General features: G+C 48.3%; 1 protein-coding gene across 1 annotated transcript in view; it reads left to right on the forward strand.

Moving 5' to 3' along the window:
• Positions 1-2028: 2028 nt before the first annotated feature.
• Abhd17c (abhydrolase domain containing 17C, depalmitoylase) overlaps positions 2029-18284 on the forward strand; it is a 40139-nt gene continuing 23883 nt past the window's right edge. Inside the window, exon 1 of the mRNA XM_057756568.1 lies at positions 2029-2845. Within this exon, the coding sequence (XP_057612551.1) occupies positions 2283-2845 (563 nt within the window). The 5' untranslated portion in view covers positions 2029-2282. The remainder of the gene's footprint in view (positions 2846-18284) is intronic.

Below are 18284 nucleotides of genomic sequence, written 5' to 3' on the forward strand. Positions count from 1 at the left end.
GTTCTTGTCCATTCTAACGTGGGAGGAGCGGTGCTGGAGAAAGATTCAACAAGTAGTGGATACTTTTCTTCTCACTTCTCAGAGTCCTCTATTCTTGTTCTGCAGTAGATTAGCATGCAATGTACTACACGTCTATTCCTCACAGAAATACCGCCAACAGGTTGGGACCTGAAACCATTGCCTCAGGCTATAAGCTGGCTCAGTGAGTAAAACTGCGTGGTATCAAGTCTGATGACCTGAGTTCTATCCTCCAAACCCACTATGTATGTATGTATGTATGTATGTATGTATGCATGTATTTGAGTATGTATGTATGTACGTACGTATGTATGTATTTGGCTATGTATGCATGTATTTGAGTATGTATGTACGTACGTACATATGTATGTATTTGAGTATGTATGTATGTATGTATTTGAGACAGGGTCTCATTGTCCAGTTTGGCCTCAGCTCACTATGTAGTTGAGGATGACCTTGAACTTCTGATTACCCTGTCATCATTTCTGAGTTAATAGTTTCTTTAATGCATACGCAAAGCGGTTTTTAATCTTCTCTGAGCATCCTGACCACGGCAGACATTGTCTTATCTTTTGTAGCTCTGGCACCTGACCAGCGGGTATAACAGCATGAAAAACACCACCCACATAGTTACAGAATACAAGAAACAAAGAGGCAAAATATAACAACATGTAACCACTCATAAAGTTTTTGGGAAAAACGAAACTCAAGGCCAGAAACTAAAGCCTGCCTAGGGGAAAACAGTCTCGCCCAGCAAACTTGAAGAGGCTTTCTGGGCAGGGTTTGCGAACAGTTTGATAATTCAAACACATCTAACACTTGATTTAGTAAAGACATGGCCTTTTGAAACTCAGTCAGGTCACTACAAGTTGGTACTGATAAATTAGTTTATAGTGCTCAAAATTAAAAAAAAAAAGTGTGGTCCTTCTTGGGCCTTCTGCGAGGGAAACAGGTCTGGAGTGGTGACTGCCCACTGGGGCTCTGATTGCATTGTAGGTAGCCTGGGATGCCCTCTTCTCTGTTCCGGAAAGGAAAGCCTGATGCCAAAGCCCATGGGGGAAGGGCAGAGGCTCTGCCAGCTGGACACCACGGTTCACATGGCTTCAAAGGCCCTGAGCGTTATATTTGGAAAACCACCTGAAGCTGATTGCCAAGATCACAGTGGATTAAAGATCACAGTGGATTAAAACTGTTGCTGTCTTTCATGATTAAAACTGGCGCCAAAACAATATGAAAGAAACTGACAATCATAAAAGATAGATACAGGGTATCCAGTTGGCACCACAGGGGCTGATGTAAGGTGTGTGGGGTGTGGAGCAAGGACCCCATCAACATCATTTGTTGTAAAAACCACCAGGCTATGCTGTAATAGTGGGCACAGAAAGACTGGCGCAGCTACACAGACGACAGCCACCTGCAACACGTGAATAGGCACGAGATGGTCCGGCACTCGTATGGTAGAGGCTGTTCAAAAAGTCTGGAATCTTAGCACTTGGTGGCGGAGGCAAGGAGCATCATGAGTTCTAAATCAGCCTAGGCTGTCTCAAACAACCAAAAGAGAGAGAAAAAAAAGTAGTGATGAACAGACGAGAGCAAGGTATTTTTAATTCATTCAATTCTCTTTCCCAATAATTTTCTTTTCCATAAATTCCCAATAACCCCTGCCGGGGCAGAAGTTGGTTTTGGAGAACCGAATCCGCAGGTACCTGCACACCGCCTTTCATTCCAGGACAATCCCAACCGTCCCCGCCCCCTTACCTCCAGAGCCCCGCCCCTGACAAGAGGAGCCCCGCCCCAGACGCGAGAGCCCCGCCCCATCCAGGATCCTCGCTCCAGACCGGGGGTTCCTTCCAACGAGTGGCCCCGCCCAGATGCGCTAATCCCCGCCCAGAGGCGGGAGTTCCGCCCAGATGGGGGAGTCTCGCTTCAGACTAGGGCGTCCGTTCGGAGGGATAGCCCCGCCCACCTGTGGGGGCGCGCCGCGCGGTAACCCGGAAGTGGCGGCAGCGTGCGGGGGCGGGGCGGCGCGCTCGAGCGGGCCATGGCCGCCGCCGCCGGCTTTGTGTGCCTCGCGCAAGCCCCGGCCATCCGCGCCTCGCCGGGGCGGCGGGGCCGCTGCTGACCCGCCCCGCTCGCCGCGTAGCGCCTTCCTGGCCCCGCCCCTGGTCTCTCCGCCTCCTCGGCCGGCCTCCCGCTCCAGGCGCGCGCTCCTTCGGCGCTCTCTGCGCTTCCCTCCCGCCCGCGGCGGGCTCCAGGCCGCCCCGATGCCCGAGCCCGGCCCCAGGATGAACGGCTTCTCGCTGGGCGAGCTGTGCTGGCTCTTCTGCTGCCCGCCTTGTCCGAGCCGCATCGCCGCCAAGCTGGCCTTCCTGCCGCCCGAACCCACCTACACGGTGCTGGCGCCCGAGCAGCGCGCGCCCGCGCCGGCTGCGACCCCCGCGCCCGCCCCGGCGGCTCAGCCCGCCCCGGCCGAGGAGGGCGCGGGCCCCGGTGCGTGCAGCCTGCACCTGAGCGAGCGCGCCGACTGGCAGTACTCGCAGCGCGAACTGGACGCCGTCGAGGTCTTCTTCTCCCGCACCGCTCGCGACAACCGGCTGGGGTGCATGTTCGTGCGCTGCGCGCCCTCCAGCCGCTACACGTTGCTCTTCTCGCACGGCAACGCCGTGGACTTGGGCCAGATGTGTAGCTTCTACATCGGCCTGGGCTCGCGCATCAACTGCAACATCTTCTCCTACGACTACTCGGGCTACGGCGTGAGCTCCGGCAAGCCCTCTGAGAAGAACCTCTATGCCGACATCGACGCCGCGTGGCAGGCGCTGCGCACCCGGTGAGCCCCGAGCCGCGGGTGGGGTGCGGGCTTGAGCTTTCGGATCGTTGCATTCGCTCGGGATGGCCAGCACTCGGGGCTGGAGAGCTCAGACTTAACTGGCCCGCGCGGCCTGGAGTCTTTGTGGCTCCGGTTAAACGCACGTGGCCGCCGTGGGGGTGCTAACGTACGGGCGAAACCAACTTGGTTTGGGTTGAGTTGTGTGATGAACTACTCTCAGACCCCGAAGGTCTGGTGGAAGTGACCTTGGGGTTTCCAGTGCCTGTGAAAGCAGGGGCGAGACGTTGACCTCTAAAAGACTTCCCGAGTAGAAAGTATCCCGGGGCGGCGCCTGAACTGCCATTAAGGCAGGGGAGGGTCGGGTGTGGCGAGGACTTTGCCTCCTGGTGGGGCAGAGTTAGCTGGCACCAGGAGATCAGGAAGTTCGCCGTGTTGGCACCTTCCCAAAGCCCCCCCAGTAGCACAGGATGTCTCATAGGCCTGAGGGAATCTGTTGACCTTGAGTTAGCGTTCAGAGAACTGGAAAGTGTTTTTTGAGGGTCTTTTACATGCCAGGCATAAATTGTCATAGTCTGACAGACCAGGTGGGGGAAAAGAAGAAAAAAAGAAAAACGCATGAGTTGTACTCTTAACTTAGACAAACGTTTGGTTTGTGGGAGAGTCAAGTGCCGTCCTGTTGGGTGCTTATGACCTTTCCCACGTAATCCCTATAGCACAGGTGGCAGCCGTACCTGAGGTCCTGTCCGTAATGACTTGAATTTCTTTAGAGGAACGACTCTCCAGAGTTAGGGCAATAGGCACTGTTGTTGTTAGAGACCTTTGTATAGTTCTCATGAAAAGTCCTATTTGCTGGACTCAAGTGAATGGCCAATAGTAATGATTTTAGTTGCACACATGTTCATAAATTTTCCCTTGTGCTTGTTGGGGAAATGGCTTGTATAACAGAGAAGTACTTAGTATTCACTCTGTGCTTCTTGCTCAAGTTCTTCTGAGGTCTTGGAGATACCCTCAACTGGAGCATAGCTTTTGGAAAACGATGTAGGTAGATGAGGCCCCAGATGTCCTGAGGTCTGGCTGAGAATCCACAAGTCGTTACATGCCACCTGTTCTAAGAAAGGCTTTCGAAAGCATGCGTCACAAGCAGGGAGTGGTGGTGTGTGATATGCCACAGCACTCAGGAGGCAGGGGCTAGCCTGAGCTACGTGGTGAGTTATAGGTTGGCCAGGACTACAGTAAGACCCAGCCTGGAAAAAGTATGTGGGCTAGTCGGATGGCTCAGCGAGTGGAGGGTGCTTTGCAAGGCAAACCTGCTGTCCAGTGTTTCTTCGTGGAATTTGAAGGCAGAAGGAGAGAACTGGCTCTCCCAGGCTGTCCTGTCACCTCAGTAATTGTACCCACACACTATATACACAGTTTTTTTTTTAAAGTTATTTTTAAAAAGCACATGTCGCACAATCTTGAACTACTAGAATCTGCTGTAGTGTAGGTATTAAAAATAAATTTTGGTACTAGATGTTTGGAATTTCTATAAAAATTCTTACAGAACATTCCTCCTATGTGGGCCTGTCTTTATGGAAATGAAAGCCTTTTATAGGGTTGCTCCATCACTCTGAATGTGTGTATGTGTCTGTCTTACCACATGGGTGAGGTGTAGTTACCTTCTGCAGTCTGTTGAATATAAGAAGCATTGTTTGGGGGTAAGTTAAAATTTGAATTACCTAGCGATAGCTCTAAATTTTGCTTGTGGGTTATTGAATGTTATACTAGAACTCATATCTAAAATAAGTGAATTTTTTTGTTAATTTTCAGTTTCTTAAACTTTTTGGAGACAGGGACTTGTGAATCATAGGCTGACCTCAAACTCACAATGTAGCTGAGACTGGCCATCACTTCCTGCCTCTACTTCACAAGTGCTGGTTTTACAGGTGAAACACCTACCCACCCCTGGTCCCCAGAGTCTTAGAATCTGAAGACACCTCACAAATCCTCTTGTCCGGTGCTTTCCCAGCCTTTAGACTGCCTACAGTAGGAGGCTTGTTCTACATCTTGATCATGCTTCTGCAAACACGTTCATTCGTGGCTGCATATCTGAACCAAATGTTTCACAAAACAACCCCATCCCCAAGTGGGTGCTTTGCATAGCAGAATGTGTTCTGTTTTATTTGACTTTTAAAAAAAAGTGCTGGGTGTGCAGTGTTGAGAGTATTTCCCAGCGCCAGTGGGGTGCTGCTTCCATCCGCCCACCCCACCTTGACAGAAGAATAATCTCACAGCCAACCAGCAAGTCTCCTGACTGATACCGCAGGGCTCTTCCACCCTGGTTTTGTAGTCATTGGATTTCTCAGATGTGTGAGTCTGGCTTATTGTGATCTAGGTGATGCCTGATTCTGAGGCTGACGAGGCTTCCTCTAGGTCTAAAGACCCCCTTCCTTTAGCCTAGATTGTTGTCTTTTCTGTCTTACTCTCTGTGACCCTTCAGTCCATTTCTGCGCCTTCCCAGCTGTTGATGTCATTGCCGTGAAAGGACATCATCCCCTCCCAGTGCCAGTTCTTCTGGGTCGGTTCAGAACCCCTCTTCCACACCCAACGTCTCAGTTAATCAGAGGTCACAGCTACTGACTGGAACACTTCCTCTGAGTTGTCTGTTCTGTCTGTAGATTATTTTCTGAAAAATAACTTGTTTGACTCAGAGCTATAGGCAGCCCCCGAGTCCCAGGCACAGGACATGCCCTTCCTGAGCGCGTGGCTGGCATTTTGAATGTACCCTTCATGGTAGGAGAATTGATCTGCCGGTGTGGTGGTGCATGGTGCACGTCTTTAATCCCAGCACTCGGGAAGAGGCAGAGGCAGGTGAATCTCTGCAAGTTCGATGTCAGCCTGGTCTACAAAGTGAGTTCCAGGACAGGCTCCAAAGCTACAGAGAAACCCTGTCTCGGGTGGGGGAGAGGGACAAGTATTGATCCTAATTGGATCCTACTTGGATATTAGGAGATTATTTGTTTCCCCATCTTGTGGCTCATGTGTTGAAGGCCTGGTTCGCAGTATGATGTTCAGTAGAGTCTTGGGAGAAGTGATGGGACTATAAAGGCCCGACTTAGCCAACAGATGGATCTGTTGGTAGTTCTTAGTCAAATGGACTGTTCGGAGATGGGGAACCTAGAAGCGGGACCTGATTGGAGGAGGAATTGTTTCACCATTGTGGCCCCTTCCTCTCTACTCCCTGTTTCCTGACTGCGGTGGGTGTGGTGGGTGGGTGGGGACAGCTCTCCCCTCCCATTCCTTTCTTTCTTAGTATTTTTCCTGCCACAGGCCTAAAAGCAACAGAGTCAGCTGAGCTTGGATGGACTGAAGGCTTTGAAACCATGAGCTAAAGTCAACCCACCCCAGTACCTGTCATAGCAACCAAAAGTGACTGACACACTTTTGCACACGGCACTCAGTTCTTCATTTGTGCTTGTGTGTTTAATCGAAAGTTCCTCGAGGGAAGGACCTCTGTCTCTTCTCTGTTCCCAGAAGCTAGCACTGGGCCTTAAAATATAGACCCTGATTCAATATTTGTTCAGGGCGTTTCATTTATGTAGTGAGTTGAGTGCTCTCTAGATGAGTACCAGTCGTAAAGAGTTGGATCTTATTTTCCCTTCAGAGTTAGTATCTGTGGGCACAGCCAGTCACCAAAAAGGGGAGGATGGGTGTTCAGATGTATTGGCTAGTGTATTGGCTAGCTATGTTCAAGCTGTTCTTAGGACATTGTGGTGTCTGTGCTGAAGAAAAGAATGATTGTTCTCATTCTTCATTTGTCTTCCATCTTCATCTATTACCTGTTCGTGCAGCTCCGTATGTTGTTATTGTGATGTTAATAGCGGGATTTCTCCCCAGTGTGCAGATCCCACCTGCATGGATAAAGCAGGAAATCCCTTTTCTGAAAGGTACAGAGGTAGAAAGGGTGATTTGCTATTTGGGAAAGGTTATTGTTTTAAGGATTTTAGCATTTTATGAAAAAGTGTGTTTGAGAGAGGTAGGGTTTGAAGCCGCTAGAAAGTGTAAGCTAGTGTGGAAGAAAGTTGGTACTGCGACCATTAACTTGAACCTGATGGAGAGCGCCAGGGATACCAATGTATCAGCTTTGCAGCCTGTGGTAGACAGGTGTGCCATGAATTGCAAGCAGCTGCAGGCTTTGAAGCATTTGTAGAGAGGACACTGTCAATCCTGGGGGCTTGTTGGAGCCTGTGGTGTTGCTTGAGTTGGGGGAAGAAAGTGGCTGATGTGTGCAGGACAGGGCGAGACTAGGTGGATGTGGGCTCTCTTCATGCCCTTTAAGGAGACATCTCTTGGCAAGAGCAATTGTACACTGTAGATGTCTGACTGTGAATGAGTGGGAATGGACCCATATAAGCAACCCCCAAGAATGAGGTGCAGAGTAGGCAGAGTATTTTAGCTGAGTGTTCTGATCTAGAGACCCAGACAGTGGCTCATGATTTGGTTTGTTGGCGGTATTTACTGATGTCATCCACATAAGTCACTTCTGAGCCTTCTATTTGACGTAGGTGGCAAGGACAGTGGAGGAGAAAGGCATTTGGTAACAGAGAAAGCAGATGTAGAGAGGGGAAGATGAAAAGCTTTTGCGCCTTGGTTCAAAAGACAAATTTTTTAAAAAAAGACCCAATGTTCATTCTGTCAGCAAACCATATATTAGCCATTGCCTGTCTGTTTCTTTCTCTGACAACTGAATTTAGAAGCAACCGAACATGTATCTACATGCTGTTTGGTAACTTTAATGTCTGCCATTCATAGGATCTGTGATTTGGGAAATCCTGTGACAGACAGTAGAACTGTGGGAACACAGGCAGTGGGGGCTTGAAAGGCACCTTCTGTTGGTTTTGGATACTATTTAAAATTGGCACTCACGGGGTGTAATTGTCCTCAAGAGAAACACAGCTCGCCTTTTCTGAGCATGGTGAAGTTGGTAGTATAACCTCTTTGTTCTCAGAAGGAACACTGTGAGTCAGTCAGGGAAAAAGCCTAGGGTTTCCACCCGACTCTGCTCAGTAGTACGAAGACAGAACCTGCTTTGAGCACTGTCTGATAGGAGGAGAAAGCGTTGCGGAAAGGAAATGTACTTGTCTCCTGGTATCCATGCGCCGTTGTTTCCAGGACCCCGTGGATACAAAAATCCACAGGTCAAGTTCTTAGTAGAAAAATGGCACAGAATTTGCATAAAACCCATACACATCCTTTAAATCATCTCTAGATTGTTTGTAACATCTAATGCAGAGTAAATGCTGTGTAAATAGTTGTTGGATTGTACTGTTTACGGAATAATAACCAGGCAAAGGTCTTGTTCAGTAGCATGCAGTTGTGTTTCTTGCTATTTCGAAGGTGGATCTGTAGGTGTGGAGCTCGTGGACATAGCAGGCCAGCTGTCTGTCAGTGCTAGCTCACAGTTCCAGGGCAGGAGACTCCCATTAGGAGAAGGTGGCTCCTCTTCAAAGCAGATGTGTTCAAGCAAAGCTGGGGACTGTTTGCCTGCATAGAGCTCTCCCTATGGCGCTCCCTTTCTCCCCATGGTTGCCTTTAGGTTTACTACTTTGCCCCTGCAGGGAACACAGTCTGAGTTCTTGCTTCATCCTAGGGGATCCTGCTGACTGTGGTTCTGTCTGGCGGACCTTGTACTTCTGCTGCGATCCAGTTGCAGGAGAAACATGTCCTCTGGTAATGTGTAACTTGTTAATGAGCCCGCTCTCCTCTCAGCGTTGGTTTGGATACTCTTGGAGACTCATCCTCTAACACTCAGTCTTAAAGTCTGGAAGAAGGGTTGCCACAGCGCTTTATGCCTGGCTGTCCCGAGTCTACCCAGTCCTTACCCTTAAGGTTCCTTTGCTACCCTCTGCCTCCTCTCTTCACCCTCCACCTTTAATTCTCTGTTTAGCAGTCATAATCCCAGGGGAGACTCGAAAAGTCTGGCTTTAGAGATTGTGGTATTCACTTGCTCACAACTTTTCTCGTCTGCACTGGCTTCTGCTAGCTTCATACTGAAGCTATACGTCTGGTCCACTCCCCACCCAAACACATATGGGAGGTAAAAAAAAAAACTGACTTTTTTTGGGGTACTGTATTCTGAGTAACAGGTTTCTTGATTTTGATGAAAAGACAGGACAGTAGGTAAAGGTCACACCTTTTGGATTTGGCAGCCAGTTGTAAATCAGTGCTACCACTGACACTATCACTTTGTCCCTTTGTGCTGTTGTAGCAGCAACAGGTAATTTAAAAGAAGAGTTATTTCTTCCTTCTTATTCTGCAGCCTGGGGAGTCTAAGATCAGGGCACATGTGTGGTGTGCTGAGGGCCCTGCCTTGGCTTCCAAGAAGATTCCTTGAGTGCTGGCCACCTTTAGAGGGCGGATGGCTTCTTTTCATGGGCTAGATTTGGGTGGGTGGATAGGTCTTTATTCACATCACTATCTTGTGTTTGCCCTTTCCTATAACGAGTGTTTCTGAATCCTACCTACCTTACCATCTATTCCCTGTGCTTTCTCTATCCTAGTCAGCAAAGACTATGATATGCCCACTCTCAGAGAAGGTGTTCTTCCTTTTAGGGGTGTGGAGCCATCTTGGTCCATCACCTCTTGAAGGTCCATCCTCTTAACACTGGTACAGTGGGAATTAGGTTTCAGCATTGGTCTTGGGAAGAGCTGTGGCAGATGCCTGGTGCCACTGTGTGCCCTGTCATATCCAGAACTCCACGTTTACTCTTCTGCCCCTAGTAGGCTCTGCTTTCTGTTCATTCTGGATGCGTGACGTGGGATCTTCACCTTGGAGAACCGAGCACAATTAACTCCTTAAACCTGATGTCACTGTTCTTTAGTGACCTTGTATGTGGGCAACCCAAGGAAAGCCTGGGAGTGTTGGTAGTGAACAGCCAAGGAAAATGGGGCTCTTCCCTTTAGGCCTTCTTGTTGTCCTGCACTCCCTACAGACCCCAGGTGACACTGAGGGTTGCTGAAGGAGGCCTGCTGTGTGGATGCCATCCTGAACAGTCTGAGGGCAGAGAAGGCAGGAGAAGGACCGAAGCTGCACAGTGAAGCCGGGCTTGTGCCGCTTGGGTTAAAGGTTCTCAGCATGAGATGGTCCAATGTTTTATTTCTTCATTTAGGAGATTTACAGCTGGAACTTGTTGCCAGCTTATGTCACAGTCAAACAGGCAAGGTTGTTTTCAGGGATATCCTGGAGAGGCACATTTCCGCCAGCCTGAGCTTTCAGGTGTTTTGTTATTAAGGAACAGACTTGGATTTAGGTCTTGGCGTTGCCACTTACAAGTTGCTTGGTGCCATTCAGATGTGGCTTTCTCCAGCCCCCACTGAGCAGCATAACTGATAATGCTATGTCAATGGTAATACCTGTTGGGGAATATTATTTTAAGGTGTGTTACTTTTGTCTATGCTGTGGAACATTTGTTTAATGGCATAAAGATGTGTTGCTTTTGTTTGTGCTGCATTTGTTTAACTGTGAAGCTGTGATTCTTTGCCTGTCTAAAACGCCTGATGGTCTAATAAACAGCTGAACAGCCATGAACGGCCAATAGCGAGGCAGGAGAAAGGATAGGCGGGGCTGGCAGGCAGAGAGGATAAATAAAAGGAGAACTCTGGGAGAAAAGATCGGAGAATGAGAGAGGAGGAGGACTTTAGGGGCCAGCCACCCAGCTACACAGGCAGACATGGAGTAAAAAGGAAAGAAAAGGTATACAGGAATAGAGAAAGATAAAAGCCCCAAGACCAAAGATAGATTGGATAATTTAAGTTAAGGAAAGCTGGCAAGAAACAAGCCAAGCTAAGGTTGGGCACTCATAACTAAGAATAAGCCTCCGTGTGTAGTTTATTTGGGAGCTGGGTGGTGGGGCCCCCAAAAAGCCTACTGAGCCCAAAAGAGTAAACATCAAATAAGATACCTATGCCAGATCCTGACACATCACCTCCACACAGTGAGACACAAGCATGAGACGCCATTGCTGGGGATTGTTGGTAGAAGTGTTGGGGCTGCCACATCAGGTGATGCTGGAGACCAGTCCCACCCGGTGCTGTTTCCTCACCTTGTCTGTAAGGAGATGTCCAAGTGAAGCCTCGCTCTGGTGTGTGAGCGCAGAGCCGAGAAGAGGGAGGTTATCAAGATTTGTTGCTTGGAGAGCAATACGCAGTGGCACTGTACCAGGGCGTTTCTGTCCCCCAGAGAGCTCTTTCCAGGAGCAGAAACATTATCTGTGACCCAGTACCTCCAGTCACTTTGCAGGCTGTCCTTTGTATTGCTGCAACCACAAGGGAGCCCTGTCAGATGCAGCAGGAGCCAGAGGCTTTGGGGGAAATCAGGACAGGAGTGAAACCTTGGCTCCTCTGACCATCAGAACTTCTGACTGTTTTTTTTGCCAAGGGGACAACCATACGCAGTCACTTGCCCATTTTTTTTTCCCTTTTTTATTTATTTATTTATTTTTCACTTGCCCATTTTGTGAAGTTGGCCAAGGAACCTTAATCATGTTTCTTTTTAAAATATGAATGTTCCCATAATGCCTTGTACCTCCTATTCAGAGAGTGTTTTCAAGGCTGTGTAACGGAGCTCATTGATAAGTTCTATGATATTGATTCACTGTGAGCTAAAGGACCGTGGTGGCACCGAGGTGAAACTGGAAACCTGTTTCCAGGAAGTCTGGCTTGCTCAAGTCCAGGGCTCAGGCGACAGTTAGCTGAGTATCAGTTACACACTGAGTGGCTGGGAGAGCCACACTGCCTCTCAGCCCAGGACTGCTCACATCTTCAAAAGAGCAGGAACACAAAGAACCCCTGCATGCTGCTTCACCTGACATTTTAAATGCGTACAGTGAAGTCTGGGCAGTTGCTTTGGGGGAAGAGTGGAAAGCAGACCTATATTCAGAATCTATCCATCAGAGAATGTGCATCCAGATGGGAAGTGTGACTGCTGGCTGTCACTGTAGTGTGAGGGCTGGAGCTCAGCCCCGATTGACTTTAGTGACTGCCCTAGATGCAGCCAAAGTCTGTGCAGTGCGAACAGTCATTGCTGGCTGGCTGTAAAGGGCCACGGTGCAGAACAAGATCTGTCTTCTTACTGTTGTGTGTCTGTTGGGATGTGTGCCACTGCGCGTGGGAGGATGCCAGAGAACAGTTTTGTGGAGCGGGTTCTTGTTTCCACCTTGATGTGTGGTAAACTTGAGCAGCAAGCCCTCTATGTACTTGGGATCTCTCTCAGCCTGTATTTTAATTTTTATATACCTGTTAGGAAAAGACTATTCGCATGCTAATTTGCTTCTGTGCACATTTTATATCATAATTAGGCTAGATGAAGTAAGTTAAGAAATGAACATGCCATCTTGGAGTTAATGGAAAAAATTAGTTTTTCTACTAGATTAGGAACATACTGAGCTAAAAATACACTTCCAGAGGGGTAAGAGTTCGGGCTGTCATTAGTACGTAGAGCAGATCATCATGGGATCCAGCAGTCTGAGGGTTCGCCCTCTTAGGTGGCACCCACTGGTCTTTTCACTGTACCTAGGCTCAGTGTTCTGTAAACACAACTCACCCTTGTTCTGAGTCAGGAGAGCCCTCCGCCACCACGGCTTCCAGCTGGAGAGCGCTCTGGCGCTTTTCTTCCGCCATCACATACCTGAGCAGTCAGTCTTTTCCTGATCACCACTCTTTCTCCTTACAGCCCTGGTCCCCGTCTGCTCTCTGGAGGTCTTGGTCCTGTCCTGGGCCAGGTGTGACTGCGTGGTTCTCTTGGCTGGCTTGTGCTTCTCCCACAGCTGCAGCGGAACCGTCCGCCTGCCATGTGTTGAGTAGTTAAGCAAATGAGTTGGTGATTCCAAGGCTGTTGTGAGGGTATGTGATCTAAATTTTAGGACACGGGGACTTGTCAGCTTGGGAAGTAGGCAGTGGAGAAGCCTGCGGGGTGACTGGTTTTTAGCTGTTATCCTTTCTCTAACATTTGCCGCAGTTCTCCTGGAGTGGAGAAGCTTGGGAAGCACATCGCTGTAGTGTAACAGACTTTTGAAATTTTGTTTTGAAGTAAGTATATACTGTTTTGTTGTTTTAACATCTCTCTAGCCCAGGCTGGCCTGGAACACATGGCATTCCTCAGCCTCTGAGTGTAAGCCACCATACTCAGCTGTCATGTGTAATTTCTGGTTTTAAAGCTCGTTGTGGCCTTGGTCAGCCACCTATGTCAGCCTGTACAGTTTCGGTATTGTATGGTAGCCAGTCACTGCTCAGGAGCCTGCTTCGTGATCCCTTTTCTCAGTTTATCCTCTCTGACTGGCACCATTGTACAACCCATTCCTGGGGTCACATGTTGCCTTTTGTAGCCCCCTGGGCTGAACTGCTGTAAGGATTTTGAATTCTCAAATACCTGCTCCTTTGTCTCACCTCACATCTTGTGGGGTCTGCTTAGTGGCAGATGTATTGAGTGCCCCTAAACAAAACACACCCTGGCCTGGAGATGTTTCTGTTCACAAATGCTCGTGATGATGACCGTATGGTAGGGCACAAAAAGTGTTGCCGAATAAACAGCTGGGCGTTCTGCTGTCAAGTCTGGAGTGGGCTCTGTGGTTGCAGTAAGGGGTGGCTAGGGTTCGCTTCATCTCGAGTGACATGTGTCCTGAGGTAGTAGGAGAGAGTTGTGCGTAGGAGAGGACTGAGAGGTCCCGGGGTTGGAGTGAGTGTGCCTGGCAGATGCAGAGCATCAAGGAAGTCAGAGACTGGGGCAGGGAAAGTCGAGAGTGCCAAGGAGGAGTCCAGTAGATGAGGACCACTGCAGGGCATGGAGGTTGTGGAAGGGCTTTGGGCAGAGATGTGATGTGCTTTGACTTAGATCTTAGCTCCTCATTGATGTGCTCTTGATAAGGTTCCGGGGTGGGGGCAGGAAGGGGAGCTTCTGCACCACTAAAAGAAAAATTAGTGAGAATTTGGAGTGTTTCAGGTGAGAGGTGATGAGGTAGTGTGCTCAAAGTTTAGGTGTATTTTAAAGGTAAAGCCAACAACATTTGCTGATGCAGGATGGAGAATGGGAATGTCAGAATGACAGCAGGAGCCAGGTGGGATAGATAAACTCCTGTAATCGCAGTTCTTGCTGGCATCCTGGCACGTGGAAGCTGAGGCAGGAGAATCGTAAGTCCAAGGCTAGCCTAGGCTACATCGTGTCTCAAATAGATGAATAAATATACACATAGGTGCTAGAATGAGGCTTGAGTGTTAGGCAAGCTGCCCTTGTTTCTGCAGAGCTGGATGGCTAGGGGTAGGGTGGTAGCACACCCAGAGGGTGTGCTGTTAGGCTTCTGAGTTCGAGGTGCCCATCATGCCTCTTGTAGAAATTCTCTCCCTGCATTGTGTAGGTTCCAGGGCTCAAAACTTAAGTTGCCAGGCATGTGCTTTCACCTACTAAGCTACCTTGCTGGTCCAAAAGTAACAACTCTTTGACACTTGTCTTAGGTAGAGTGTAGACCATGGAGGGGAAATGGAAAAGAAGCAGTAGAGCACATGTGTGGAGTTCAGGAGTCAGGTCTGGTTTAGAGCTAAGTTTGAGAATTGAGAAAGGCACCTATCGAAATGAAAACAAAACCACCTGTGCTGGCTAGTCGTATGTCAGCGTGTCAACATTCGAAAGGAGGGAACCTCAGTTGAGAAACTGATCTAGCAGCAGGGCATTTTCTTAATGAGTGATTGATGAGGGACGGTCCAGCCCACTGTGGGTAGTGCTGTCCCTGTACTGGCAAGGAAAGAAAGCAGGCTAAGCAAGCCATGAGGAGCAAGCCAGTAAGCAGCACCCTCCATGACCTCTGTATCAGCTGCTGTCTCCAGGTTATACCTTGTCTTGACTTCTTTTGATGGTGAACAGCCATATGGAAGTGTAAACCAAATAAGCCCTTTCCTCCCCAACTTCCTGTGTCGTGTTGTTGCAGCAATAGAAACTCTACCTAAGACAAGTGTCAAAGAGTTGTTACTTTTGGACCAGCAAGGTAGCTTAGTAGGTGAAAGCACATGCCTGGCAACTTAAGTTTTGAGCCCTGGAACCTACACAATGCAGGGAGAGAATTTCTACAAGAGGCATGTCCCCCCACACACACACAGCATGTAAATGGATGAATGTAATTTAAAAGTTAAAACAAAGAGATGCCATTTTTGCTGGGCTTCGCCGGCTTTTGTCACCGTCCTTGCAAGGGTAACTCTGCAAGAGCTCTGTTTGGTCCGTTTTTCCCTTCTAGTGTCTCTGTGGTTGTTCCTGCAGGCCTAGAAGAGACTGGTGCTGAAGGACAGATCTCTCATGGCTGGCCTCTTTTTCTTTGGGAGAGAAATTCTTGAGGTCAGACTGTGACTGTTCTGTTTACCTAGCTTGTCTGTCTGGGGGAGCTCCAAAACCCATAGAAGGTTCTTTTCTGTGTGCTCACCTGTGCTGTGCACTGCAGTTTTGACAGCAGTCTTCATGACTGCATTCTTCCTGGCTTCCACTGGATCAATTTTGAAAAGCCCTCCTGCTGACCTGGTGTGCTCTTGATCTTTCTGATGTGTGAAGTGCCACAGACCCATAATTACTTTTCACAGGATTAAGGATGGTGAAGGATAACCATTTTAATTTCCACAGTGCTGGACGCCTGTGTATCTCTTCCTATTTCCCCTCTGAACTGAAAGTGGGACAAGTGTTTCTTGGGGCTTTTGCAAGCTTTTCTCAATCCTATTCTTATTTTTCAGTTGTCCCCCAACTTTACATTTACCGAAGAACTGCAAAGTTAATTAACACCCCAAACATTGGAATCTAAATCTCATAAGAGTTGGCGTTTTCTTTTCCATCTTAGCTTTTTTGTAGAGTGAAAGACTGCTACCTGTGTGTTTCTGAAAGGGACCCCCCACACTCCAAAGGCTTGGCTCCTCTCTACCGATGTGCTGTCTAGAATCTTCTGGCTCCTGGTCCCGTGTCACCCTTGCCAGCACAGCAGAATTCCCTGTCTCCACTCTGATTGCTCTGATTTTGCCTCTCCTGGGTTTTGCCCTTCTCTAGTCCTCTGAGTAGCTTGTGTGTCTGCCTCCTCCTGGGAATGTAACCTCGAGGAAAGACACAGTCATAACCGATTGTTCTTAGACTTAGGTGTCCAGTGCATTCTTCCTGCAGAGCTGGTCTTACCTGATCTGGCAGTGTTAATGGATGGTCTAGACAATCTGAAGCACTGGGTTTATGTTTAGGGCCCTTTTCCTTTTCTGATCCAAGATCGTAGGCCTTGATCTACTTAATTCTGGCCACAAAGGCATCAGTAACCTAACTGGTGCAGTCTTAGCTTTTTTTTCTGTGAAGTCCTTCTTTAGGGTTTAGCGTGGAAGTATACCTCAGCCCAGAAAAAGTACAGGGATTTGGGTATAAGGACCTGAGAAAATTAAGGCCTTCTTGATACTCTGCCTTCCAGTTTCTCAAACCAGACCTGAAGAAAAGTAAAGCTTGCCCTCTTAGGAAAATCAACACCCCCATATCTGCATTTCAAAAAGGTGACCAAATTGCTTCGAGGGGGCAGGGTGTGTGTGTTATAGTGCTTGTGAGAATGGTTGTGGTTATCACATACTGTCAGCTACAAGACGAGAATGTGGTTTCAGTAACTACTTGACTATTGCTTCATCCCCTCTGGTCTATGAGATCTTTTACTCCTTTTCCCTGTACTGTATTGTTTATGGAAAGCCACTTTATTTGGAAAACCTCAATTATAAGCAAAGTAAGGAACTATGGGAATAAACCCCATGATATTAGTTTTCATCTTTGAGCAGTTATTAACATCCTGCCATACAGCATCCATCCCCGCTCACACTCCACCAGGCCGTTATTAGTACTGTGTAGGCTGTTCTTTTTCAAAGGAAGAATGTAAAAGCATTGAAATGCAGCCATGCTAGCTGTCTGGTTCCTGGCAGGATCTCATTATCTGGTCTGGTGGTGAGCAGGTGTGGCGCCCCACCTTCCTCACCATACAGTAGACACAGTGCTGGATGACAGCCGGAGGATGGGCTTGGTGTGTGATGAACTAAAGGCGCTTGCCAGTAGATGCATACTAGACAGTTAGAAGGAAGGCTCTAGTCGTTGGCTGACTATTCTGACTTCAGTCATGCAAAGATGAGTGACAGAGAATTGGTCAGAACCCTACGGGAGCAGCGGCTTGTGGGTGACCACCAAAACACAACTGGCAGATCCTGTCTCGGTGGCCTTGGTGCCTCTATTTGTTGGAATAAGGGTTTTGTACCCATTCTGCTGAGGCAGCATTGGTGTGAAAACATTTGTTTTACTTATTATATATTTTTAGCACACCCATCTATGAAGCAGGGTCTGTGTGTGGTTGATCCGTTTCACAGGTATAGAAACTGAAGACTGGGGAAAACCGAGTGATTTGCCTTGGGTCACACATTAAACAGCAAAGCAGAGTTTGACCTGGGGGGGGATGGGGGGATGGGGGAATGGGTCTGTCCTGTCTGTATGTCTGTCTGTGTGTCTTATGGGGGACAGTCAAGCCTGAGTGCGGAAAAGCAAGATCAGAATTTAGAGTTCTGTGTGTCAATTAGAATTTTCACTGTCTCTTTTCTTTCTGTTTTTTTGTTTGTTTGTTTGTTTGGTTGGTTGGTTGGTTGGTTTTGTTTTTCCAGACAAGGTTTCTCTGTGTGTCATTGACTGTTCCGGTACTTGCTCTGTAGACTAGACTGACCTTGAACTCACAGACCCTTCTGCCCCTGCCTTCCAAGTGCTGGGATTAAAGGTGCATCACCACTGTCTTTCTTGTTTTGCAGCGGTTGTGTTGCCTAATTAAAGTCATGCCCAGGCTCCCATCTCCTCTCATTTAAAGTCCAGATGACAGTGCAGTTGTTTCATGCATTCCTGGATTTCTTTTCCTGAACTGTGAGATCTGAGCAGGACAGTTGAATGTGTAGAAATTTCAGTCTTTGGATAACTGATGCTCTGGTGTGTCTGTGTTGGTTGTAGGACTAAATACCAGGTAGGGCTTATGTTGCACACACACAGTAGTTTGTATCTGAAAAGATGACTTTGAACCCTTTCATAAAGACTCCCACTACCCTTCAGAAACTCAAATCCTGTAACAGACAGTATTCTTCTCCTGACTCTGAAATCACACGGAAGAAGGAAACATCATCTCCAGTGAGCAGTTCCTTGCGTTCCTGAGTGGTGTTTGAATCTTGTGCTTCAGGTTCCTCTGTGAAGTGGTTGCTGTTCTTCTGGCAGTGGTGACCGTGCTGGTGGTGGTGTGACATGCCCTTTAATCCCAGCAATCTGGAGGCAGGGGCAGAGTCAGAGACAAGAAGATCTCTGAGTTTGAGGTCAGCCTGGTCTACAGAGTACTAGGCCAGCCAGAGTGGTTACATAGAGAAACCATGTTTCCACCCCCCACCCATCCCCCCCCCAAAA

Source organism: Chionomys nivalis, chromosome 23, assembly GCF_950005125.1.
Source record: "Chionomys nivalis chromosome 23, mChiNiv1.1, whole genome shotgun sequence".
NCBI lineage: Eukaryota > Metazoa > Chordata > Mammalia > Rodentia > Cricetidae > Chionomys > Chionomys nivalis.